The sequence below is a fragment of the Musa acuminata genome, chromosome BXJ2-11 (genome assembly GCF_036884655.1).
Source record: "Musa acuminata AAA Group cultivar baxijiao chromosome BXJ2-11, Cavendish_Baxijiao_AAA, whole genome shotgun sequence".
Classification (NCBI taxonomy): Eukaryota; Viridiplantae; Streptophyta; class Magnoliopsida; order Zingiberales; family Musaceae; genus Musa; species Musa acuminata.
In genome coordinates, this window is record NC_088348.1 from 3,460,666 (window position 1) to 3,488,588 (window position 27,923).

The 27,923-nt window shown below is 40.9% G+C and overlaps 4 protein-coding genes across 4 annotated transcripts; 1 reads left to right on the forward strand and 3 right to left on the reverse strand.

The window, feature by feature from the left end:
• Window positions 1-225: 225 nt before the first annotated feature.
• Window positions 226-3,325, reverse strand: LOC103970380 (putative glycerol-3-phosphate transporter 1). The gene is made up of 3 exons (XM_009384143.3): window positions 3,166-3,325; window positions 1,361-2,457; window positions 226-1,261 (listed from the first exon to the last, which is right to left on the reverse strand). The coding sequence occupies exons 2-3, from the start codon at window positions 2,355-2,357 to the stop codon at window positions 708-710; spliced, it is 1,551 nt and encodes a 516-aa protein (XP_009382418.2). The 5' UTR covers window positions 2,358-2,457; window positions 3,166-3,325; the 3' UTR covers window positions 226-707.
• Window positions 3,326-5,804: 2,479 nt separating this feature from the next.
• LOC135627143 (uncharacterized) lies at window positions 5,805-11,762 on the forward strand. Its single transcript, XM_065133135.1, has 2 exons — window positions 5,805-7,760; window positions 11,522-11,762. The coding sequence occupies exons 1-2, from the start codon at window positions 7,096-7,098 to the stop codon at window positions 11,529-11,531; spliced, it is 675 nt and encodes a 224-aa protein (XP_064989207.1). The 5' UTR covers window positions 5,805-7,095; the 3' UTR covers window positions 11,532-11,762.
• A 443-nt stretch (window positions 11,763-12,205) lies between these two features.
• LOC135627142 (vesicle-associated protein 1-1-like) lies at window positions 12,206-21,241 on the reverse strand. Its single transcript, XM_065133134.1, has 8 exons — window positions 20,998-21,241; window positions 20,798-20,868; window positions 20,579-20,660; window positions 20,381-20,496; window positions 20,119-20,283; window positions 19,984-20,031; window positions 14,024-14,101; window positions 12,206-12,599 (listed from the first exon to the last, which is right to left on the reverse strand). The coding sequence occupies exons 1-8, from the start codon at window positions 21,047-21,049 to the stop codon at window positions 12,492-12,494; spliced, it is 720 nt and encodes a 239-aa protein (XP_064989206.1). The 5' UTR covers window positions 21,050-21,241; the 3' UTR covers window positions 12,206-12,491.
• Window positions 21,242-25,283: 4,042 nt separating this feature from the next.
• On the reverse strand, window positions 25,284-27,378 carry LOC103970384 (probable aspartyl protease At4g16563). Its single transcript, XM_009384146.3, has one exon. The coding sequence runs from the start codon at window positions 27,073-27,075 to the stop codon at window positions 25,564-25,566; it is 1,512 nt and encodes a 503-aa protein (XP_009382421.2). The 5' UTR covers window positions 27,076-27,378; the 3' UTR covers window positions 25,284-25,563.
• Window positions 27,379-27,923: the final 545 nt, after the last annotated feature.

Sequence of the window (27,923 nt, forward strand, 5' to 3'; positions counted from 1 at the left end):
TTAAATTAAATATCATTTCATTCAGAAAAAGATGCTTCAAAAAGCTATTAAAATCATAAAGATCAAGAACAAAAATAATATCATAGATATTTTTACTAAATTTATTTCTAAAAAATCATTTAAAGATTTTTTAAGTAAGCAAGAATTTATTTTCAAAAGTATCCTTAAGGGAGAGTAAACTAAGAAAAAAAGCCCAAAAGTATACTAATAGTATGATTCATCACATATTAAAAATTTCAATGAAAATTCATATTATAAATCAATCATCCTCTAAAATTTTACCTAGTTCGATGTTCCAACTCCTGGATTCAGACTACAAATATAACAGAGGGTTACCAGCCACCCTTTGCTGTCTCCAAAGCTAACTTGTTAACACCACAAAATAATATATCTGCTACACTTTCCAAACAATGCAGTACAAAGGACAAACTCGATCATATTTCAATGAAGTGCACCCTCAAATAGCTCAAAAGCCATGTCCCTAGACATGGAACCTGGTGAGTGCACTCCCATCTCTACCACCACCAATAGCTCCCCTTGTGTTGCAAAGAGGGAGGGGCATGTTGTTGTTGAAGGACCATAACACCTGAGCCATCCATTGCCCTTATTCACGTCGAGCAACAAGGAGCTGCTCCTCTTGCAAAAATTAGAGGACCTGCTCTAATATTTCCACATCCTAAATTATGAACAGCATATCCATCCTTACGCTATACAAGGGTCTCAGGTACAGAGGACCTCTGTGGCAAACCACCAGACTCCATTTTTGCCGTCACCTCGGCCACCACAAGCTTCGTCAAGAGCAAACCAGCCACCAGTGCCGCTGCCATGAGCATGGTGAACACTGCACTCCAGCTGTTGGCTGATATATAGCCCGTGACAAGGGGGCCAATGGCGGCGCCCACTGACCCTGTCCCGTCTATTATCGCAGTGACGGTGGCCAAGGCCCGGGAGTTCCCCTTCAGGGAACTGTGCGTTCCCAGGTCCGCCGATACTGCCGTTGTTATCAATGCATAGGGGCCATTGACAAACATGCCGGCGACGAACATGAGCGCTACATTCCAGTACAGGGAGATGCTCCCGTAAATGCGGTAGAAGAAGAGGGCTGGGATGGCGCAGTACATGAAGCTTGCCGCTGTCAGTGCGCGGGCATCGAGTCGGTCGGAGATGTGACCTGCGAGGATTCCCCCGACGACACCTCCAACGTCGAACAATGATGACAGCGTTCCGGCTGTTGAATCAGATAAGTACTTTCCATCGATAGCTGCATGATGAAGATCATGTGGCGTTAGAACACACAACGATTGATTAGAGAGACTGGAATGCAGCATCGAAACAGTTCATAAGATCAATGAAGAGATACCTGTATGGCTGATGTAGAAAGGGAGCCAGTAAAGGAAGGTGTAAGCCACAAGCTTGGAGAAGAAGAGACAGAGAGCAAACGGTGCAACGCCAGGAATCCCCCATGCCTCCACGAAGCCCACCGCTCTTCCCTTTTCGTTGGGTCTTCCTTCCAACAGAGGCTGAGTGATCCCATCTTTCTCGGGGGATTTCAACTGGCTTTCTTCCTCGTTTTCGATCCCCATTTTCCCAGGACTAACGGGCAAGAACAAGAACACCGTCAACCCGAAAAGTGCGATGATAAGGCCGGGAACAGCAAAGGAGTAGCCCCAACCATACTTCAGTAGCGCAGAAGCGATCAATGATCCAGATATGTTTCCTATTGAGGTGTGTGCGTTCCATATCCCCATGATCAGTCCCCTCTTCTTCTTTCCAAACCAATTCCCGACGACAGCCACCACCGACGGCCATCCTGTGGACTGAAACAGTCCGGCCAACATCTGAACCACCAGGAAGTAGTAGAAACTATGTATGTTCATCCAGTAGCCAGCACCGAAGAGGGAAGTGAATATTCCAGTCCCTGCCATTCCAAGGGCCAGAAGGACTCTCAGATCGAACCGATCGCCTAAATGCCCTGCGAAGTACATCCCGAGAGAGTAGATGGAAAGGAAGGCAACATCGATCTGTCCGAGCATGGCCGTGCCATCTGAAGTGTCGAACGGAGCCCAGCCAGCGTTGAGTCCCGGATTCCGTTGAGCCCCCTCGACTGTTCCGAGGAAGTAGAACCTTGACCAGTGGGTAAATCCCAGCTCAGTTGTCTGCGGATCGAGGACGCTTTTGACGATGCTCGTGGTCTTCCGAGTCGCATGGAAACTGGCGTACGCGAAGAACGTTAACACCAGAACGATCGCTTGGTATGTTCTGAAGGTGAATGGAGTGCCTCTAATGTACTCCAAGAATCGAACGCCGACGGGCCTGTGGTGTTGGGTTTCATTTCTCTGTTCCCCTGCTGAACCCATGAATGATTGACGTACGTCTTTATCTTCCAAAAGCAGTGAAGCAGACGCGAAGGTCTTCCAAGAGAGTTGTCTTCTTCCTCTGCTATAAGGATATCGCCATCTGAAAAGCCACACGCAACTCAAAAATTTAGAACCACGCCTTTACTGTGATTTGCTCGATGTTCCGATTCAACAGAGTATTACAATTTCTTAAAGTAGATGCATCGGACATCATGATTTAATCGAGAGAGCTAATCATAATCTACAAACAAAGTTACGTTACGCCATTAGCATGATCCAAGAACACAGAAGCAGGGGAACCACAGAACAGTAGAACATCCAGAGTAAACGATCAAGAAACTGCTACTCCGATGCAGAAACATGACCGATGGCAATCAAGATAGCTGAACCGAAGCCATGCAGATTGAAAACGAAGGAATCACGCAAGTCTGTCAACCGAAGATTTCACCAAAGAACACTCTAACTATCCCCGTCAAGAAAGGTATCAGAATCGCTTACAGCAAGACTTTCTCCTTTTACCACCAAAACAAAATTACATCCTATTTATAACGAGAAAACGGATCCATGAAGAGGAACGTCTGGAAAAAGTCAAACGTCTGTGTTCTAAATAGAATCGGTCACAGAAGAATTCAGATTTCAACCATTCGCTAAACTGCATGAACTGTATCGATATAAGAGACACAACAAAGATCCCATCCTAATCTACCCGCAGCATCTCGCTAGATTGCGTACTGGATCACGAACTGTTTCCTAATACAACACAACATGGGTTGCATGAAATGGATTCTTTGTCAGGGGGTGTTGTTACCTGGATGAGATGATCTTATCAAACTCCACTAGTCTCTCCCTCTCGTTTGCTGACGGTGGATGCAGCTCAGCCGCTAGCTCGCTCCGAGGAAGAAGATGGCAGGGGTTGATGCGGGGATTTGTAGGCACGCGAGGCTGCGGCAGCCAGCGGTGCTGTCGGTGCGCCAAATCACGGGGGTGCCCCTCCGAGGTGGCCTCGTTGGTTCCTACTGCCGAGGGGCTTTATCGACCGTTCACTGCCCTGTGCGTGACAACCTCGATATATTCCGCGGATATTCCTTGGCATAATACCCGCCGTGCCGCCCGCATATTCCTTCTCCCCATTGCTGTGGGGTCGACAAGTCGCAGATCCTTACCACGGATTGGCTGTGCTAAAATGGACACGCCACTCTACCACAAACCCAGTGAAACACCACCACGTAATATGTATCCCAAGCCCTTGTAAAAACAAAAAAGAAAGATTAAAAATAAAAAAATCATTAATACAACATTTACATCTCTATTATTTTATGATAACTTCGTTGGCGTTGGTTTGACGTCGATGGTCCTATCTAGGGTAGGTTTCCAAGCGACTCGATTGTGTTTCTTGGGAGATGGAAAAGAAATTATTGGCCCTTGGATGATACAGTAATGTTGCTTCCTTCACTAGTCTGAAGCTTGATCCCCTCATACTTGGACTATGGAGTTTGTACGTGTACGTAGTATAGTATAGGCTCGTATCTCAATGTATCAGATAATTACGTGAGAATATAAAATATCAAACAATGTAAAGCTGACAGATCATGTGGATAACTAAAGTATTGAATGATACAATGCGGTGGCCAACTTGAGCCACTAATATCATCGAACACATCAGACGGACCATATTAATTGATAATTGGACCCACGAATCCAAATCGACCCGCAGTTGAGATTGGACCACGGAACTCAAATCTCGTGATTCAGGTTGTGGGTCCCGCGCGGGACGTCCAGACAATGGATTGAGAGTTAGGAAAAGGGTCCTCAGGAAAAGAAAAGGAAAGCACGGTCGGTGGTGGGGCTGTTTACGTTCACGAAACAGGTGACGTACGCGCCGTGTTTTCTAGTACGTGGCTTTCCGTGGCCGATACGTCTACGTTAACTCCGTCATCCGGTCCTTCTTTTCATCGACGGGGCTAATCCCATCCCGCCGTGGTTTCTTCCCGCACGCCACCCCGCTGTCCTCTGCAGTGGAGGGGCCACCGAGAGACTATAGCGATCGACGGGCCCGACTGCACTTGACAACAATCGAGCTGCTTCACGAAGACGTTTATCATCGTCTCTCCTTTCTCTCACTCGTCTACTTTTGCTTCCGCTAAGGTAGAATCTGGAATATGCCTTACTGGATTCCTTCCTTGCCATGGTTGATCTCTGCCTCCCGCCTCGATCTGAAGCTGCTCATCGGCAAGCTGCGTGTGGGTTTGAGATTTGACGGTCAGCTTGCGAAATACTTTGTGATCTTTGCATGCATCAGATCGTTTGTTTTCACTCAGATAAAGGAACCGCCAAAGAATAATGCCATGGAAAGTTGATGCTCTCTCTCTCTCTTGTTTTTTCCCACTGCAACCATACCAAAAAATATGTCTCTTCACCCATCCCAAGTTGAGTGTGCAAGAAAACCCTACTTATCATGAACTAGTGGGTACGTTATCCAGCAGAAACTGAGGCACTACAACATCTCAGAAATGACCTCGCTGACAGCACAAAAAGATGGAGAAATCTCTACTGCTTGACGACACATCGAACTCTCAAGTGTCACTGATAAGATAAAAGATCAAATGTAGTTGCATCCTTTCTTTCATAATATTTTCTATTTTTTTTATTTTTATAAAATAATAATAATAATGGTGTGGCAAACATTGCACACTTTGTATGGGTGTCTATCTACCTCACGATCTCAGGCACAATTATTGAACAGGTCCAAACCGGACCGGTTGGACCCGTTCAATAAGAGCCGACTTGGTTTAACTTCCTTATGCTATGTGTTTCCTATTTTGACTTTATTATGCCTCGAGCACAATATATTTTGATTGGAAAGAACAGAAAATTCAATCACTTAATTCGTTTGGAGTAGACCAATGAATTGCCTTTGCCATCGTAATTGTAAACGCATGCAAAGTTATATTTATGTGTATAAGAATATTATGATATTGACAGTTAAATTAATTTATTATTTTAATTGTAATGTGGTTGGACCTAACTCTTTAATTCCTTCTTATTATTTAAGTGCAACTTGGAATCAGTCTCACACATCCAAAGTAGACTATTATGCTTGGTCGATGGAATATTTTTGCTGCACAATAGCACTAACATTGCAGCATGCATGCAACCCTTTACTTCCACGAAGGGGCATGACAGCACATTATATGTCCGTGGCTTACACTACACATCCACGCCATCTTTTGTCCTCTCGTAGCTGTCCATCCATCGCTGTCGTCTCGATTACAGTGGAGGACTTTAGACATAATTGACAGCAAATGAGCTTAGATGCCAAGTCCACTTCCAGGTTTTGTGGCGCGGTCTGCATGCAGACATCAACCTCATATCCTTCGACTCTTGATATAAATCAGCAGTTGGCACATCCAGTGGAAAACTTGGCAGCAGAGATCACATCCTCTTTGGAGCTGCCCATCACAGGGACTGCTCAGATTGTGTGGGCTGGGGAAACTATGGGGACACTTTTACCATTTTGGTTCTTCCCTTGTCCTCATCCTCAGCTGGTCTAGAAAACCTCTCAGGTGACTTCTTCGTCGGCTTTCAGGTGCTTCAGTTTCCAATGATGCATGTGCAGTACATTTAAGGGTAAATTTTTTATATAAAAAAAGTATTCATTTTTTATTAATATATTTTATTTATTTTCCATTGGAATTTTTTTTATTTTTTTTAAAAATATTTTGATTTTCGCCGTATCAATTGTCGCCGTATCAATTTTATATTTTTAAAAAAAGAGATACTCTACGTGAATAAATAAAAAAGGAGAACTAATCGATAAAAAATAAAAAAATATTTTGGTGAATTTGCAGTGCATATAAATATAGTTTTTTTTCTTCGTGATGTGATATATTATTATAATATAAGTTAAATAAAACATTACAAATTATGAGGGTGACCGTAAGGTGATAATATTGCATCAACGAACAGGTAAAAGGCTGGGCTGAGTTGGGCCCAACCCAAATCCACCAACCAATATAATATCTTCAAAGTTATGTAGAGTTCTACAGGTTATCTCAGCTTGCATAATTCTATCAGATTTTGTCAAGCATGAATTAGCAAGACAAAATAATTATACATGCACATCTTTTCTTCAGAATATAAATCTTTTTTGGTCGAAAGAAGCAAAGGAAAGAAGGAAACAATATATTTTCATATTATTTTATTAAATTCGAATATAAATATTTATTACTTGTGTAATAATACCTTAGGCTCATGATATTATTCTCACAGTATTCATTTGCAAGCTAATTAGAGAAAATAGCAGATTATGTTCATCCTCCAAATCTGCTTTAATTTTCGTGGATGGACATCTTATGCAATTATTCCCGAGAATACATTCTAATTATTATTGCATTATATGTTCATAATCATATGCTTAAATACATAGCTATACCATAACTGATACATGTAAGGAAAAGAGAGAGATAGAGAGGCAATTCTACGATTGATTGCACAATATTTAAAGAAAAGAAAAAAACTAATGTATTATTTTATGAGACAGTCCAATTGGCTTTCCAATCTATTGGAGGAATATGACGGGATTATTGTAACATGCGTTATATTGTTAGCGTTACCATATAAAACGCTACAAGTATTTCCTTTTGCTTCTTCCCCGTACGAGATCGATCGGGAGACCAAACCCTAACTATCTTCGCCGATCCCTTCCTTTCGAAACCCCCAATATTCGCTCGATCGATCCATGGGAGGACATGGAGGGCTCAACATATTGCCGCAGAAGCGGTGGAACGTCTACAACTACGAGAACCGCGAGAAGGTCCGTAAGGACGAGGAGGCCGCAGCTCGCGAGGAGCAGCTCCAGCGCGAGCAGTCCCGCCGCCGTGACGCCGAGTTCCGCCTCGACCGCCTTCGGCGTGCCCGTGGCCTTCACCACCAACAACCCCCCTCCGTCGACGATTCCCGCCACTTCAACCTCTTCGACGGCGTTTCTGACTTCTCCTCCCTCGGTGGCGCCCAGGACAAAGCGGCCACCCGTGACGGCAAGAGATTCAAGAAGGAGGAGGCCGAAGAGGGTGGTTCCAAGAGCTCCAAGAAGCGGCGGAGAGAGGATGCGCCAGTGCCGGTGGCGCCGGAGGACGAGAAGTATAAGCTGGGGTATGGGCTGGTCGGGAAGGGGGTGAAGGCTCCATGGTACCTCTCACGGCCGTCGGCCATGTCGTCGGAGGTCGTTGATGAAGAAATTGGCGGTTCCAGGGTTGCTAGTGTTTCCGGGAAGAAGACTGCAGGGAAGAAGACGATAGAGGAGCTGAGGGAGGAGAGGATCAAGCGAGAGAAGAAAGAAAAGGGGAGGGAGCGGGCGCTTCTGGCTGCCACACGGAAAAATGGTCCTGATCGAGGGTTTTCAAGGTGAGACATCATCAAAATACTTCTCTTACAACAGTCATAAATGGTGCTTTATCCCTTGTTAACATTTTGATTAACTGTTTATTTTTCCCTACATGTGAACTGTCTTTTCCTTATATGAACCAAGGTTTTGGCACAAGATATCATATTGTTTTGTCGACTTTTTGATGCTAATTTGCCACTACAGATTACATTTAGGTACTTTTTATTTTCTTTTGCACTTGTTTATAGAAGTGCGAAATGTTGATTGTTGATACCTGAAAGGTGATTGAATTTGAACTGCGTACTGATGCACATGCTTTCTTAAGCTATCAAATTTGAAAAAGTTTGTTGGTTTCTAATCAATAAGAAGGAGAAGTTTCCCTTTTGTATGGTTATCCATTAATAACTTTAATGCACTGTCCCTTGAATGTATCTTGTCCGACTGGTAGGGAAAGAAGAAATCTTAAGGTCTTATGTTTTGCATGTTGGAAAAGTGGTTGGGACATTTAGAAGCCAAAAGAGTTTTTGGTGGTGAAAACCGTGGGAATCATATTCCATCTTTTGGTTTTGGCATGAAAGGAGTGATGTCTTATGAGCTTCAATTTAGTAACTTTTTGTAATTGAACTTGTGGCGAAGTCTTTCCAAAGAAGCAATTGTTAATGTGGAGATTAGCATAGGACAATTTTGAACATTTTAGCTTAAACTTCAAATGAGAATAAGAAAAGGATGTACCTAGTGCATGAGGTTTCCGCCAATGCGGGATTAGGAGGGACAATATATGCAGCCTTATTGTTAATGTGGAGATTAGCATAGGACAATTTTGAACATTTTAGCTTAAACATCAAATGAGAATAAGAAAAGGATGTACCCAGTGCATGAGGTTTCCGCCAATGCGGGATTAGGAGGGACAATATATGCAGCCTTATATCTAAAATTCAAATGTGAATCCTTATATGAAATATTGGAGGCATATTGGAGGCAGTGTCTTAAGCTCAGGATTTTTTTTAAAATTAATCTAGAATTATTAAATGTATACTATATACATGGAAACTTTGATGCAAGCGTTTGACTGGCTTCTTAAAGTACTTGTTGCCATCCTTGGTTATGTATCATATTTCATGGTGTCCTATATTAAGGTCTCCAGTATAGAGTGAAAATTTTATACTGCTTGAAACTCAGGAAGGAATTTCTTCTAGACTTAAACTTTATGATTTTTGTAGCTATGCATATAACAGTGCTAGTCTTTCTAATTGATTAACATTGTTAGTCATAACAAAGGACAGTACTGCAAAAAAAAGTTGATAGATATTTTGGTCATTTGCCATAATAGACCTAAGTTTCGTGAGTATGTGGTATATATTTCAGGCCATGTAACGGAAGAAAAAGGGAGAATTGAATTCTCTAGATGAACCAATGATTTCAACATAGGATTGTTTGTGTCATCTTTGCTGTCTAGCAATTTTCTTTAGATTGGCATTTCGAGATAGTTTAAATAGCCAAATAAAAATTATAAAAATCAATGACAACAGTACAAAAGCATAGGCATGATGAGCATCTGAAAGGTTCTGCTCTCACCATGACTATGACCATAGATCTTTAGCAGGATGAAAATTTGATTATAGAAGATTACATATTCTTGAAATGGAGCATATATTTGCTATAGTAGAAGAATTAGGTTTTTGTAGAATGATGGAGAAATTGTTACAGTGCTTGGTGGAAAGTTGCATGCTTAAGTTAAAACTAAATATATTAGATCTCATAGCTGATTTCATGGTTTATACAAACTGAAATAAGTCTTACGAGGTTGTTTGTTGTTCCATGTAGATGTCGACCTGTTTGGGTTGCAATCTTGTGAGGTCTACAACAAATACCATTTACATGCATATGTTTTGTAAGAAAGCTAGAATCATGGCATGCTATTTGTTGTCATGGCCTCATAATTCAAAATTCTAACTTCTCAATATTCTAACATAGTTCATATTTTTAGGTGTTCCTTCTTCTCAGGAATTCCTTACCTCTAGAGCTTCCTTTGTTTTATGTCAGGCTACATGTCGTATTCTGTTCTCTCTTCATTCTGTTTGTTTTTTTCTCTGCATGGAAGTCTTCCTTTAGGTATACATCAATAGCAAATGCTGACTTAGTTTTTGTTCATGCATATTGGCTGAATGGTGCATGCACATATGAATGCATCTGTGAGCTCCAGCACTTGTCGGCATGCATCTCTGTGTATCCATATATGTTTGTGTATGTTTCCTGTGGAGCTTCAAGTATCAATTTACCTACTTTGTCAGTTTTATGGCTATGAAGTGAAGTTCCTGCCAGTGTCAAGCAGTTAAGTTGGTTTTGTCTGGAACCAGTTTTTGTCGAGGCTGAAATTCACTCAGCTTCCAGAATTTTTATCCAAGAGTAATTGAAGTAAAATAAAGGGAAGTCAGTGGGAGTTTTGCCTTTGCCATCGACCTTTTGTCATAAATTCTTTGCTTAGTTTTTTATTGTATGATACTATTTAGCTAAATTGGACTTTTAATACTTGCTAATCTCATCAGAAACCAAAACAATGTTTATTCTTTGAGAACAATTTCATGTAACCTGAGTTTGTTAGGTCAGTGAAGAATTTATAGCAGGGAAAACCCTCTTAACACATCCACCCCAAATGATCATCCACTTTGTTGTATATGCAAGAGGAAAATGTAAAATTACTACACTAATTTTTTAAACTTTGCTTCCTTCAAATCATATTTTTCATCATAGGGAGTTACCTATACAGAACAAGATGCCAGGGTAATTTCTGTGATAGCCTTCAAGATAGTGGAATATAACAAATACACCTAAAGAAGTTCTAAATAGCGTGGATAAGCTTCAAAAGTTAGAAACCTCATGGGCAATAAGGTCTGATGCAAGTTATGATTGCTTAAGCCTAGGATCTTTAGGACTAGGCAAGTAACATTTCAAAACATATCCTGAGGTATTTCCACAACTTATGATACACGAAGCATGTGATGGAAAAACCAGACAAGGGTAAAAAAAACATTGTGCTTGCAGATGGATGGGATTGTCAGTGGGTTGGTTGTCAGTCCCTTAATTTTTTTCGTAATATGTTGTGCAAAATTTATCTAAGAATGAATCTCAGTTAGAGACATAATGGATGATTATGTGAAATAAGCATCATGTTGGTATGGCTTCTGGTTTGCGTCTCAGGTCTGGTCACCCTAAGGCTTGACCACTGGGAATGCATCACATGATAAGAAGACTTCAATCAGTTACCAAATTGTTGTGTCATGGTGAAATACATGATACTGTCAGTGAGCTGTATGTTCCATTGTGGATACTGCAAATGGTATGACTTAAGTTTATTCTAGTCTTCCTGTGCCAGCTATTGCTGGAAGAAAAATTTTCAGTTGCAAGACAAGCCTCAAGGATCAAACAGCAAACTTACCAGAAGTGCAATATATAAGATATTAAGAATCTATTTGGAGGAGATCATAGACAATGGTTGGACAGGTGTACATTAAAGTTGTAACTAAGATCCTGATAAGCCAAATGACAAGATGGTTTTGTGAGTTCTTGCATGGTTGCAGCTTTTATGTCAGCCTTTATATCAGTGTTTTTGCATCTTGAAAAATATTTTAGTTCTTACTTTCCTTGGGTCTCTAGCATATGATAGGGATGTCCAGATTTGATGGTTGCTGCCGTGGGAGATCATTGTCCACATAACTGTTCATGTATCGTTTTATATGACTATTTTTCCTAAACAAATTGTTTTCTTTTTTTTTTATTGCAGGAAGCTTTGATTTTCTCTTACCCTCCAAGCTTATAGCGACGCTCATTGGACAGAGTGTTCAGATTCTCATCAATCTACAACGAGTTGGTGTATATATCTTGGTGATGCTCTTTGTTTCATGAAAATGCAAAAAATAAGAGAGAGAGAGAGAGAGAGAGAGAGAGAGAGAGAGAGAGAGAGAGAGTATCTACATCTTCTACTAAAGCTGAATATAGAGGTATGTCCTCGGTTTGTTATGAAATTATTTGGCTTCAAACGACTTCTCTTTCAATTAGGTTTTCCATCTTTTATTTTTCTCTTTTTCATCTTTTTTTAATATATATTGATGTGTCATGTATTGCTACATTAGTACATGTTGATATATATCAATCCAAATATCGATAAAATACCTTAATATAATTTTACAATCCTAAATTTGTCCTACAAAGTCTCAAACCTTTCAACCTTTAATGAGAGAGTTTGGTACATCACTATTTTAATATTTTATCTATAAATTTAATTAAATACAATTTTAATAAATAAATAAATTTATCCGACTAATATCATTATAAATCTCAAAATTGAAATAGCTTGAATTACTTGAATTTTTCATTTTCTTCTGAATAATCATGTCTTTAAAACATCAACCTCAATAGATTTCATAGAGCTTAAATGAATAAAGAAACCGAAGATGGATGGATGTCGTGAAATCAAAGCTTTTCCAGCGCTAGTTGTACTCTTAATCACGAATTCGATGTTTGAGATTCTTCATAGAACTTGCTCACAAACAAGTTATTACAATGACAAGTTCTTCTACACATTAGTATGAAATACAAAAAAGAGGCAAAGCACTCTGAAATCACACACCATAGCAGCAGATGTTACACAGATGAACCCATCACACCTTAGGTGAGCCATCACTAAAATCCTACAAGGAACCTAACACAATCTATGGCAGTCGAATCAATGAGAAGGGCTACACAATTGAATCTTACTTCTTGAACATGTACCCCATAAAAATTCCAAGCAACGCAATAATCACCACAAACATGAATGAGAAGCCACCTTGTTGCTTGCTGACTTCTCGCCTCACAAGTTCCTGCATTCAATGAAAAGAAAGAATTGTTGCAGAATGTCTATAAACTCTGATGAAGCCACCCATGCTCACTGCATAAAACTGACTCATTAACAATAATATGTACGATTCTCATGTTCTGGAATTGCAACGAATGCAGTTCATCTTCATGTCTAAGTGCATATCTTCAACCAATGCCAAAATTCCTTTCGCTTCCTACCACATACAGAAAGTACTTGTAATGATGACGATTGAAACCATAAATCCTGGTTTCGCAAGCTTCATCAAGAGATCAGGGATTTAGGATAGCTGAATGTTTTGTCAAATGAGATAACTTGTTATAATTTCGCTCTGACTTTTGACCATGCAAAACAAACAGAACATGCTGCACAATTTACTCAGTACTATAATTAAAAAAGGTCCATAACCATTATTACAGGCAGGGAACACACCATCGATGGAATCTGAAAACAATCAAAGGGCAGAAGGTAAGCAAAGAAAGCTTTGTCAATTCCTTGAATGGAGCGACGCCAAACAACAACAATCTGAACAAGGGCCAAACCTACAGAGTGTCCCATTTATATTTTGTTAATTCAAGAGATAGAATATGATACTTCAACATTTTCTGTAATCCCATCTGTTGGCAATATAATCTAAAGTTTTTCAGTTTTTATTCATGGACCCACCAACACAATCCAACTTGAATCAAGGAGTTGATTCAATCCATATATATGCATCATAAGTAACCCCTTTATCTAATGGACAGACAATAGAACTGTTCTATAAATAAAGTATCTAGGTTAACATTATCAGGATGCAATAAAGGGAACAAACTTCCCAAAGAGAGGTTAACTTGCATAAACACACAAATACATGTAAACTAAAGTGCTATTACACCTCAAATCTATTTTAGATTAAGAAAGTTGACGACAGCCAGATCACAACCTACGTGGGTCCTGGTAGTGAAACCTAGTACTGACTTACTTGAACCAAAGAAACAGAATGTTCATGATTGTTGTATCACTGCTTTTCGATATATACAAATGAATGGAGGTCATCAAGAACATAATAGATCTGACTTTGTTACCATGGTTATTAGCCTTTGCAACTGGAATATGTCAGTGGAAAATATTTTAGCTGTACCAAAAGACAACAAACTATGTAATATTAACAATAATGGGTCTGTATGGCACCTAACACCAGCAAATAAGCATTAGGAACTTTCGAGTACATAAAAATTGAAGCATCAAGCAAAAGAAGGCATCATATAAACAGGAAGAGAATCTGTTCAAGAGTTCCGGAGCTTACGTCAGAATTCTGTACAAGCTTCTTATCAAAATATCTGTTAAACTATTACCTTGTTCTATGATGTATGCCATATGCAACAAGATTTGATTTAATAGCATGAAAAAGAGTCCTGTCACATGATTATCCATGCCAGTGTTTACCAGTTCTTGTCGAAGTTTATTGTTCTGTTGGATAGCAGTGGTCTTCTCCTCAGCCAACCTTGAAATTATAGCCAAATTCTGTATTAAAAAAAAAGTCGATTAAAGATCACTCAAGTAACTTAATCCATGACGGCAAGAGGCAGCGGTCAAACTTTCTAGTAAAACACAAATGAGGAGTGTTTTGAGTGCATGATAGAAACATGCATCAGATAAGGATAAACTAATCATGGAACACAAAAGTAGAATTTTTCTGTACATAAAGAAGCAATACTTCCAAGTAAGAACCATATAGCCACTGCAGAGAGAGTGCAAAGATGATGACCAGCAATTATGCATGTAGATTTGATGTATAATTTGAAAATATTCTCCTGGTTTGGTTAGCTGGCTATATATTTGTCAAAATACCAAAAGATCATGTAACTTGTTCAGATTGAGGAGATAAGTTGCCCATCTGGTAGGATAACCAATTGCAACTCCAGAATCAATTTGACGGTACCAAAGAAATGTTTACCAGTTATTAAGCATGGGAGATTTCATCCTTCGTACATCAGTCTTGTAGATATAATGTTTTACTTTTCTTGTATTTCACATGCCAATTCACATAAAAACCCCTAAGTTTTCAGAGATAAGATGCAGGCACATGAACAAATCTACATCTGTGCTTGAATCATTAGCTTGCCTAAGTGAACTTAAAACCAGTTAATTACATATTAATAAGAAATATCCTTGCACACATATATTGCTGTCATAGAGTAGTTGGACCCACCTCATTCCATTTAGTACGCAGACATTTACTGGTGCCAACGTCGATCCCAAGCCCATATGAAAAAGATAAAAGGTTGCGTTAGGTCATTGAAAATCAGCGTAAACCCAAAGTTTGTCATCCCGTGGCATACCACATGATACAAGTGGTACGTACAGATCCGATAAGAGACTGGTATAGGTGGTATATATTGGTTTATCGATATGCTCCACCGTACCATGTGTTGGTACAGAAGTACGTATCGTACTAATATACCAATCAGACGAACCATGTGTAAAACTATATCAGATCTCATGAACATGGGATCTTAACCGATTTCAATATAGAGCTAGGTTGTCACCCGGAAGTGACGCAAGGCACCTTCACCACCTAGAGGTTCGGAATTGCAAATGGTGGGCTAGGATGTTGCCCGGAAGCGGCCTATCACATCGTGCCCAAATGGGGTGTCAAGTAGGCAAGAGTTCTCTTATTATTTTGGATTAATGGGAGTAAAGAAATTAGTCCAAGAACAGAGGATTAGGTTAACAACTTGGAATATGAGAACACTTTTAGGGAAGGGATTATAAATAATAGACAATATGATCATAAGAAGAATAAATATTATTTGCTTACAAGAGACTAAGTGGGTAGGAAAAAAATCTAATTTTAAAATTTGGTATAGTGGAAAAGTTAAACACAAAAATAATGTAGGAATTGTTGTTAATAAGGATCTTAAAAACAATGTTCTAGATATAAAAGGATTTAAAAATAAAATTATAGTTCTAAAATTTGTGAAAGGATAAGATGCTTTGAATGACATTAGTGCTTACGCCCCTCAAGTCGGATTGAATAATCAAACCGAAAGAGAATTTTGGGAAAGCTTAGATGATATCATTCAAGGAATGCCTATAATCAAAAAACTATAATTGGAAGAGATTTGAATGGTCATATAGGAAAATCATATGATAAATATAAATGGGCGCATAGGGGCTTTGGTTATAGAGAGAGAAATGAAGATGATGGTATGATTTTAGATTTTACATCTTCGTATGATTTTATAATTGCAAATACTCACTTTAAGAAGAGAGCTGAACATTTAATTACTTATAAGAGTGGCCACCACTATAATCAAATAATTTTTTTTTCTCACTATAAAGATAAATAAAGTTATTTGTAAGAAATATAAAGCTATACCTAGTGAAAGTTCGATAAATCAATATAGATTGATGCCATTAAATATTTACTGTAAAAATTGAAAGAAGAAAAAGATAATAGAAAAATTTATAAGGACTAGATGGTGGAATTTTAAAGATGATAATGTAAACACTTTTAAGAATAAGATGGAAAGAGAGACGACTTGGAACTTAGATAAGGATAATATTAATATTATTTAGACTACGATGACTAAAAAAATTAGAAGCTTAACAAAGGAAAATTTTGGTGAAACTAATGATAGAGGTGTATGTTAGGATCATGAGCACTAAGAGGGGGGGGGGGGGGGGGTGAATTAGTGCAGCGGAAAATTTTCGATGATTAAAACTGCGTTCGTACGATAAGAGCGATTTCGGTAGAAAAGCCGATTCATAAATCACTTTAACTTGTGATCAAGCAAGATGCAGTTAAAGCAAGTCTATGAAGGCAGTTTGCAGTTATGATGGAAATTAGAATGTAAGCGTAAACTAAAATATGATGTTCGTACGATAAAACTGATTTACGTCTAAACGCCGATTCGGAAAATACTGAACTTTGAAACACGATCGTAAATGTGTAGAAGGCAGTAAGCTATTGAGGAGGTTTGCAGTAAAGATAATATGCTCAAAGTAAATGCAAACCGAGATTTAGAGTGGTTCGGTCAATCTTAACCTACATCCACTTTTGGCTTCCTCCACTGACGAGGTCACCGACGTCCACTAGAGGCCTTCCTTCAATAGGCGAAGGCCAACCGCCTTTTTATAGTTTCACTCCTTTTGACGGGCTTAGGAGACAACCCTTACAGAATTTTCTTTCCTCTCTTGACAGATCAAAACTTAGAAGAAAAGAGGAAGGAGAACTTTTAACTCATACAACACTTTTGAGCTCTAAAAATCACAGAGTAAGATCAGGATTTCGGTGGTTTTTGGTTACTCTTTCATTGCTGAAAGAGTGGGGTATTTATAGGCCCCAAACCAGTTTGAATTCCGAGCTCAAAACTGTCAATTCCCAGAATTTTGGGGTCTGGCGGTTGCACCGCCTGGCAGAGCTCGAAGACTGAGCCTCTGGGCGGTTGCACCTCTTGTTAGGGGCGGTTGCACCTCTTGCCAGAGCTCGGAGACCGAGCTCAGGCAGTTGCACCTCTGTTAGAGGCGGCTGCACCGCCCAGCTAGAGCTCGGAGACTGAGCCCTGGGCGGTGCCACCGCCGACCCAGGCGGTGCCACCTCTGGCCAAGTAATCTGGGTCCGAATGGGCTGATCCATTTGGCCCAATTTGGGTCTGTCAAGGGCCCAATTGCCCCAAGATTAAGTTAATGAGATCACCTCCCATTTCTAACTTAATCATCGTGCTAACTACGAATTTCTTAAGACATTTACTGCAACTTGCTCCGGTGCGTCAATCGCTTCTTCCGACGAGCTTCCGGCGATCATTCGATGAACCCTCGGTGATGCTCCTGCGAACTTCCAGCAAACTCCTGGACTTGCGACGATCCACTTGGCAAGTTCCGACGAGCTTCTTTGGCAAGCTCCGGGACTTCTTGGATTTGTTCCCGCAGAACCTCCGACGACCGTTCGGACTTCCGTCGAGCTCTCGAACTCCCAACGTGATCATAGTCTTGACTCCGGCGCAACTCCTACTACATGTCTTACTTTTATCGTAGTTAATCCTGCACACTTATCTCAACATATGGATTAGATAACAAATAACAATTGACGTCATCATCAAAATCCGAGATTCAACAGTGTAATCTTAAGAGATTGTTGGTGGTGGTGTAAGGAAGTTCAAAAAATAATTTCTACTAAATGATCGTATTTTAAAGATTGATAAAATTATAAAAATGAGAAAAAAAATTAAAAGATATAAAAAATCTAAAAAAGTGGCTATAAAAGCGATTAGTATGGAAAGATATAAAGCTTATAATATTTTTTATAATAAATTAGATATTAAATATGGTAAAAAAGATATATATCGAATTGCTAAAGCTAGGAAAAGAAGGTGTAAGGATTTAGGTTATCATATGCATTAAAGACGAAGATTAAAGAATACTTATTAATGATAACAAGATTAAGAAAAGATAAAAATTATTTTTTAAATTATTTAATAAATATTTAACAATAAATAATAATGGATTTGTTCATAAAATTAAAACTAATGAAGTAAAAGATGCATTAAAAAAGTTATAAAATAACTAAGAGTGTGAGGCCTAACAATATTCCTATTATCTAGAAAAGTTTATAGAACAAGATAGTAGCTTGGTTAACTAACTTATTTAACAAAATCATGGGATTCGGAAGGCTGCTTGACGAATAAAGAAAGAGTATTTTAGTGTCAATTTTCAAAAATAAGGGTGACATACAAAATTATTTATATTATAGAGGAATTAAGATCATGAGACATACTATAAAACTTTGCGAAAGAGTAATCGAATGTAGGATAAAGCTTGAAACAAATATCTTTGAAAATCAATTTGATTTTATGCTTGGAAGATCAACCATAGACGCTATTTATTTATTAAGACAATCAATGAAAAAGTATATGGAGAAAGAGAAATATTTGCATATGATTTTTATTGACTTGGAGAAAGCCTCTAAAAGAGTTCCTAGAGATTTATTATAGTGAATTTTAGAAAAGAAAAGCTATTCATTAATTATATTGATGTTATTAAAGATATGTATGATAATGTAGCTACTAGTGTCAACTATAGGAAGTGTGTCTAGTGAGTTTCCTACTAGCATAGGATTCCATCAAGGATTCGTATTAAGTCTCAACCTTTTTACATTGATAATGGATGAACCTACTAGTCATTTATATGATAGGCTTCCATGGTATATATTATTTGCTGATGATATTAACTTAGTTATGAGAGCCTAAGTAAAATTAATTTAAACTTGAGCTATGGATGCAAGTCTTAGAAACTAAAAGTTTAAGATTAAGTACGAATAAAATTGAATATATAAAATATAATTTTAATAATTCTAGAAATAGACAAGAGAATATAGTTGAATTGGATGGACAAGAAATCTTTTAAGTAAAAGCTTTAGGTATCTTGGATCAATTATTCAACAAGATTGAGAGATTGATGGATCTATTATTTATAGAGTAAAAATAGGATAATTAAAATGACGGAGGGCATCAGGCTTGTGTGATCATTGAATACCTTTGAGATTAAAAGAAAAAAATTATAAAATAATTATGAAACCAATAATATTTTATGGATCTCAGTGTTCCACAAGTTTTTACCATATAAGGTTTATAAAGAAAGTAACTTATTGCTTACAATACAACAAAAGTAAGCAAAAAAGAAATTGGCACCCCCGAGCATTTTGTAATGTTTCCCATCTTATTTTGCACATCTATCTCATGTATTGGAGATAGATATTGGAGAAATTGAGCTGCAGGGTGTCAAAAAAAATTGAGTGGTCCTCGTTCCTTAGCGCACTGCAGCAAGGTGTCAAAGTGCAAGTAATTTTATAACCAAGGAGGCAGGAGGGCAGATTATAGCTGCAGGGTGTGCGGATTGCTGTGTGGCCAGCCTGGTACAAGCTGAAGGCATGGCTATCCTTAGTGCACTACAACGAATGAAAGCTGAAGGATGGCAAGGGGTAAAGATCTGGTCGGATTCTAAGGAGTGGATCAATTTTGTGAATACTTTTGTATCCATCCCTTGGGATTTGCAATCCTTGTACAAGGATATTTTAAGCTTGGCTAGGGAAGCCAATGCTAAGCTTTTCATACATATTAATCAGACCTGAAATGGAAATGCTCACAGACTGGCTAATTGGGGAAGAACCCAGGGAGGTTTTCATTCCTGGGGGGAGGGGTGAGACTTTTGACTAGGTTTCTTTACCCATCTCTTTTGTAACCTCTGGCTACTTTATTAATAGATGTTTTGGTTCTTTTGTTAAAAAAAAAACAACATAAAAATATAAAAGTCAACTGTCAAAAAAGAAATCGAACAGCACACTATCGACAATACTTGAATAATAAAATTAATTAGAACTCCATAAAAAGAAGAAGAGAACTCACCTCAGAAGATTTTTCTTGCTGAATATTTTCAGCATATGCTCTTGTTGCCTGAGATCATATTATGACCAATATCCTTTAAATTAAAAGAACACACCAAAGAAATGTGTGCATAAACTTGTCATGCTAAATACTCACAGCAAGTAATTCTGAAGAATTCAGATTCCCATTCTCTGAGACAGAAGGCCTAGGTGATGAGCCCTCTTCCGAACCCTCAGGTACTGGCGAAGGTGGTTGAGGTGGTGAGACATAGGTCACTCGCAATTTCACCTCATCCACCACATTCCCCGACTCCTTTGCAAACTAAACCAAGAATGAAGACATTTGTCAATCCTCAAGACAATACATACATCACCACAATTGCAACTGCTGTAATATAATTGCTGGCAACCACAAGTACCATTTCCGTGGTGATGTCTTTTGTAGTAGCGGTTTGGTCAATGATGACACTCTGGACAAGGAACTTGTCTTTGCATTGCATGTCAGGAGGAGCTTCACGCTGTGATTGCATTGTAACTAAAGCAAATTGTATCCTTCTTAGAAGAAAATATGCAGTTGCTTCCTTCCAAGTACGGAAATCCAGGGCAGCGAAGCCTACCAATTAAATCACATGTGGATCGAGGCAGCACGATTCCAGCATTCGGCCTGACACAGTACTTCTTTGGGCTTGTCGTCTTCACCTATATACAAATCAAAGATTCCAACTTTACAAAAGAAAATTCCAAGAAACGATAAAAAGATTACAGCTTTCTAGGGTTCCACAAAATGTAGCACACAAAATGGGAAAAAAGGGCCAAAAAAAACCTAAATCGACAACCTTAAACGCGACGTAATCATCCGACTTGTTGGTTAACTGCAGCGAGCACGAGATCTGCTTCTTAACTTCGACTTCTCCGATCAAATCACAGAAAGAAAAAACAACCAAAGATCAGAAAGCAAATAACAACCCTAGACGCGCAAACAGTCTTCTGAAAACTCCAGAAAGTCACCAAAAGAAGGAAGGGGAATCGAACTCACAAGGGAACTTGAGCTCCAGGGGATCGATTTCGAGCAACCCTCCGGAACTCATGTCGGGTTCGCCTTCAGCCCACCCACCACGCGGGCCAAAAAACGTAGGAAGAACGAAGAGAGCGGAGAATCAAAAGAAAAATACGAGGTAAAAGGTAGGAAAAGGAAACGGAAATCGAACTCCTTCGGGCTCGAGGGAGTCGAGTCACGGAGGACGAAGCGAGCGCGAACGTGGAAATGGGGAAGGTGGCTATCCTTTCTCATTAATTAAACTTAATTGGCCTCTTCTGCCAATGGCAATCTTTTCTAATTAAATGTAAGAAAAATAATTATTTACTTGTCCATTTACATCATCTTATAAAATATTAGCCGTTATGGAATATTTTCCCTAATTTATATTATATCATATCCATATTATGATCCAAGTTTCTGATGCTCGGGGCTACATCACTCGGTCGGGTGGAAGAACCACTGAGGTCGAGCTGGATCAGGGGTCGGGATGATCGTGCCTCCGGGGGTGGTCGAGTTCCTGCACACAAGCCCTGGTCAGGGGGTTCCCGACTTTGACCAATCATATATTAAGTCAAGTGATTTTTTCTTTTCTTTTTTTTTCGTCCCCTGGTCAGGCGTCGGTCAAGGGCTCTTATACTACTGCCCGAGGATCGATGGTACGTGGATTTGACATGACGATCGATCCTCCGAGTGACGAGATGGTACTTTTATGCGATCGACATCCGGTATGCATGGAACTGCGTCATACGACGTCGTCTTGAGCTTTCTGGGACGAGACTTGCCGAGGGGGCATCTCCCTATACAAGCTTCGGCTTGGTGTGGAAAGGTAGCCCTCGTACTGAGTTGATAGGGGCGTGATGTGGCGTAGGTTGTGATGTGATTGAGATCCAAAATATGCCTTATCAAGGTAAATTCTTTTCTTCTACCGAATAATTCTCTACTAAGCTACGTTGCTCATACTATTTTAGTGATGGAACTCGTTAAATGACCTTTACCATAACTTTAAAAAGACTTTGGCTCCTCAATCATAACTAATAAATTTATTTTTAAGTTTTCTCAAAAAATATTTCCTATTTTTATAATTCCCTAACAACCTACCATGTTTCACCCAATACGTATATTCATAACGACTTTTGTTATAATATTTTTATACTTTTATTATAGCAATTTTAGTAATATCACAAAAACATTATAAGGCATACAAAAATATAATGCCTATCATTGTATTACAATGTTTTGCTAATGTTACTAAAAAAAATTATAACATAGAGTGAAAACACTGTAATATAGTGTAATAATATTATAAAGATTATATTATAATAGTATATTTATAAAAAATTATGTTATAGTATTTTTACGATAATATATTTTTTATATTATTAAAAATATTATAATCGGATCCATTAACCTTATGGACCAGTTTATAGAAAAAGAAGAAAAAAATATTCTAGATATTAGATAAAAAAACCCAAAAAAAAATAGTTTTTTTTCTTCCAAAATTCACCCTATTTAATATCAAATTAGTCAAAGATTTGGAGACTTAATGTTAAAAAAAATAAAAATGTATATATATATTGACACACACACACACATGAGTTGGTGGTGTTGTTTCTCTATTCTTTTCACTGAAAGATAGAGAGATTATTGTGACTTCTTAATTCTTGGATAAGGGTATGGATTAGATGTGATATAGACTTAGTTGGTTTACATTTCAAATCTATCAGTTCTCCCCATAATTAATGTCCATTAGAACCTCAAAAAATGCAGTTCTAGTGTCCTTTGCCAAGGCCACATTTGGAGCTTTTCAATCTATCAAATTATCTTGTCCTTTATGTACTTTAAACTATATGAACACAACAATAAACACAAAGTCCTGGATTATCCCAATTAAATTTCCTTAACTCTCCTCTTTTTCTCCCTTTAGAGTTTTGAGTTTTCTAATTCCAACATACCATGTAACTCAAATTTCAAATATTAAATTTAGTAGTAATACATTGGGATCAGAATAGAGTGAATTCTTTGGTCCATGGGAAACAATATGACCTCATCTAGCTAAAAATGTCCCACCAGACATTGTCTAGGCTGGATTATAAATTAAACGTATTTTTGATGAGATCAGTTTTATGATGTTTTTGTTCAGAATAGGTAGATGATTGAGATGAAAGATAAATGTCAGATGGAGGATCTCAAAGGCTTTTAAGCTTGCCAAGAATTTTCATTCCTTCAATGGCCCTGCAATCCATCTCCTCATTAAACCTACATCCATTATGAACAACACCAGATTGATGTTTCACCACTGACATGAAAGAAGGATGACAAGAAACAGTGAACAATCTGGTCTCTGTGATTACAAACTCTTATTTCTCTCTTCATATTGATGTTTGCAGACTTGTTCCGGGCCATGTCATGACCTGTAGACCAAGCCACTAAATGATAAATGTATCATGTCATCATTGTTAACCTGAGATAAAGCCCCTTCATCAACACCACTCTCGTACCAGTAATGAACAAGATGATGCATGAAAACAGTTGAATGCCCTACCTTCCACTACACAACAAAGGAGATGAGAGAGAGAGAGAGAAGATGGAACTGTACCTAGATTTGTACTTTGTCTCCATCTAGGATTTCTACGTAACCAAACAACTCTTTACGATGATACACACTATAAATAGACTTCTTCCAGAAGAAAGAGATATTACTGATCCAATCTATGCCTTCTCTTCGCATTGTTTCCTAGGACTCGAATGTAGCAAGATATGACAGCAAGAACAGCAGCTGCGAAGCCCCCCAGGATCACTTCTGCTCCGGCAATCGACTTGTCCGGCCGACTGTTGTTCACCGGCTGTGCGTCTGGCACATCGGCGGCTGCTGACGGCACTCCGATGCCCGAAACTGCACCAGAAGAAGGTGGCTCCACGATGCCGGCACCGAGAGACCTCGTCATCGCCATTGTCGTAAGAGCAGTAGCTCCAGTGACCAGAAATAATAGATGGAAAGGAGACATACGAGAAGTTTACGCAAGAAGACAGCTAGTAGCCACAGTGGTAGGACTCAAGAAACACATTACCTTATTTATATGCTTCATATACACGTCGAAACAAGTCTATGTTGATTTGTGTTCGCCATGGAATTAGGGACCATTGGAAATTTCATGTTTCTTTATGCTTGTTGGGTTCAGTCTCATCGGTTTTATGATCATGTTTCTTGCGGAAGTATGGGTGTAGGGGACCTTCGAGTCAGCATCATAGTTTCCTTGGTACATTCAATCACTGTAGAGAGAGAGAGATATTAGCTGTATCCCTGCAAGTCTTTCAATTGGTAGTCAAAGAGTGCAGGAAGAATAATGGGATGTTAGGTGCTGCTGTGATGATACTTGTAAGGGAACAACAGCTGGCGGCATGGAAAGCAATGCATCAGAACGCAGGCTTCCGGATATATCTGCAATAAACTAAATTTAGATTCTTGATGTTTGGCGGGCTATGGTGTTTGTGCAGAGTATACCTTATGACGTCGTATTAGCGGATTCTTCCTATGGGCTTCGTCGGACCGGATGTAACAGCCCAACCAGAAATTGGAATTGGAATGGAAGCATGTTAATTTGCGTGCTACGTGCGGGGAAACTCAAATGGACGGATGAGATTTCAGATGAGGATGGCGTCGTCCTCCCCTGCCTCGGAGCCAACGCTCCTATTAGAAATTTCGCACGGTGCTTTGAGATTAGCGACGCTCGTGGTTAGACGTGCCGCGTGGGTCTAAATTTAATCCCACTTGGCTCGCCGCAGCCAATCAAGAGCCGCTCTGCCGACCGCGGCATTGTCGCCCCAAAGCCGCCACCTTCGAGTGAACGGGTCGAACCCGACCACGGTTTACGTGGTGTTTCGCAATCACACAGCACGATGCTTTAAAAAGCGTGAGAAGATCCTCTTCGATGTGCGGTCGATGTCACCCTTTCCAACCATTCACAGCTGGACTCCTACAATGACGTTGGCGTCAAAATTAAATATATACTTCATTGGAATACACATAGAAAACATGATTAATAGACATTCATGCTGGTATTGTCTTGCAGAGAATGTCCAGTGCCGTGCCAATTCACCTCCCGGAGTTTGGCAACGGGGAGGAGAGAAATGTGCCATGAATTGTCCCACATTTCAAGTGATATATACATTACTGTCACGATAAATAAATATCTCTGCTGTTGTTAATGTTGTGGACCATATGGCATTGATTAGGCATCCATGGTTTAATGTACCCTCTTGGATAGTCCAAATCGTCCAGCTCATGACACTAAAATCCATATGGCATCGGAGTTTGATTACATGCGTCACGATGTTTACACACATTTACAGGATGTTGAAATCACATTCATTTACATTATTACCTGCGATCCCTTCCAGAGACTTCTAGAGCGCGGAAAGATATCTACAACTGCACGTATAGTGCTTGACAACTGTTACAACAGGACAAAAAGACGTGACGCGCCATACCCCGCACGTGCGGGATAGCGATCCCTGATTCCAGGTCAACACCCATAGGCACCGAGGCGCGAGCGAGGCCCGTCCTCACGCACGTGACATCTCCTCCCACAGCGCCGCACAGCGCCGCCGCGCGAACCCCACCCGCTTCGCTTGCAGGTCGTAGACCACCTCGAACCCCTGCTGCTGGAAGTTGCCCAGCGTGCCCGCCGGCCCGCCGTAGTCCTCCTCGCCGGACGCGTCGCCGCCGCTCGTCACCATCAGGCACCCCAGCCGCCTCCCCCCGCTCTCTAACCCCATGAAGTAGTTCCTGCGGGGCAACGCCACACTCGCGTTCCCGGAGAAGTGGAGCGCCAGCCCCGGCACCCTCCGCCGCCACTGCTTCCGATCCTCGTAGTAGTAGCACGGCCGGAGCCCGGTTTCGTCCTCCGCCTCGGCCGCCCGCTCGAACCCGGCTCGGCTCATCTGGCGGTCGAACTCGTTTGCCAGGTTTGTGTAGGTATCGCTCGGGAGCATGGTGAAGGTGGTTCCGGAGTCAACCACCATCCCTCCGTTCCCCTTTCGATCCACGGACCTCAGAATGGACGAAGCCGGTATTCGGCTCGGCCCGACGGAAAGGGACTCGAGGCCGACGGAGTAGAAGTAAGGGTGTTTGGGGTTATGGAGGAGAGGAGTGTAGACGAAGGGTGGGTTTTGGTCAGGTTCGGATGGCTTGGGTTCCGTGCGGCCCAGTATGAGGGGGCTCGGTCGGAGGAGGCGGTCCGACTTGAAGGAGTGGGAGACGAGGCAGTAGGAGAAGCGGGCAGCCAGGGACGGGGAGAGGGCCGCGAGCTGGGCAGGGAGGGAGAGCGGGCCGCGGCCGAAGCCCGCGACTCCGATTGGCTCCGCCAGCGCGGAGTGCGCGCACGCAAAGGTGAAGTTTTTGAGGTGGAGCGCCGCGGCGGAGGAGGCGGCAGCGGGCACGGCGGAACCCGGGAGGGAGAGGGGACCGCGGCGGAGGCGAGCTATCAGACTGCCGTCGCCGTAGGCGTAGTAGAAGGGGGGGCAGGGGGCGGAGCACGAGGAGGTCTCGATGTCGTCCAGGGAGCAGGCAGCCACGGCGCAGAGGTCAGAGGCAGGGAGGCCGGAGTGAGCAGCGGAGCAGGCTGCGCCGCCGCAGGTGACGGGGCGGGATGCCGGCGGCGGAGGAGGCGGAGGGGTTGCGAAGGGGTACGACGGCTTGCCTTCGCACAGGATGCACTCGAAGGGGGAGCAGGGGAACCAGACAACGTCGCTGCCGGTGTCCATGTAGAGGGTGACGACGGTGGGGGCGGATGGCACACCAACTGAGGCGGTGAACGTGTAGTCGCTGCCGGAGGACAGAGGCAAGGACACTTGTTTGCGCCGGTCGGGAAGGTGGCGGCGATGGCGGTGGCGAGCGGCCGAGTGGAGGGCGCATGACTTGAGGTGGTGGAGGACCGTAAAGTTGGGATTTTGGGAATGGGAGAGGGAGTGGGTCAGCGGCAGAACCAGGGGATTGGACTGAAAACCATCAAGGATCGGGAACTGGAGAGAGAGGAGAGTACAGAGAAGGAGCAGGGGAGCTGAAAGGATCGACATGTTTGGCGCACGGCTGTGGAAAAGCTGAGACCTTGAAGCAAGGAAGCCGAGGGAGAGGAAGGGGGCTTAAGAAGGGGTTTGGGTGGGGCGCGACGTGATGGGTGGTGGAGGCAACCAGTGGGGCAAAGGAGGAAGTTTCCAACACATTAGCTGGTGCTGCAGCTTATAAATGAACAGAAGCTGCATCAGCCGATGAGTTTGAATGGATAATTCAAACTGGACAGGAGCAGCATTCGTAATATGTATTCACTTAACACGTGTGTCTCTTTGTGCAGTGCTCATCTTGGATGCCACACAATCGGCATGCTGCCCATTACTCCCTTCTCTTCCTTGCATTGAGTTTAAATGCGAAGGAGAAGAGTGTTGCAGCCTTCATATAGTCAAGAAAGGTGATGTTTAATGACCAAGTAATACCAGCACCCAGGTGGAGTGTAAATGAGGGGAAGAGGGTTCCAGACTTCGGAGGAGAGAGAGAGACAGTCATGCTTAATGGCCAAGTTATGCCACCCAAACAGCAGACTTGTGTTAATGGGAAGGCCATCATGGGTTGGAGGACAATGGAACAGGGGAGAAAACATGAAATTGAACTTGACAAGATATCTTTCGACTGGTTTTGCTGTCATGACTTAACCCCGTACACCTCTTACACCTGAAAAATGACACAGCTTTATGAGGAGGAGCTAAAATGGTTTCCACTGACATGATTTGATCTCAAACCATAAAGAGTCGGCTGTCCTTCCAACCCTGTGAGTGCAGAATCTCAAGGTGATCCACAAGTGTCCAACTCAGATGAAGACTCCCTTCCATCTCATCTTTAACTGAAGCACAGTAAGCTGTTCTCACTAATC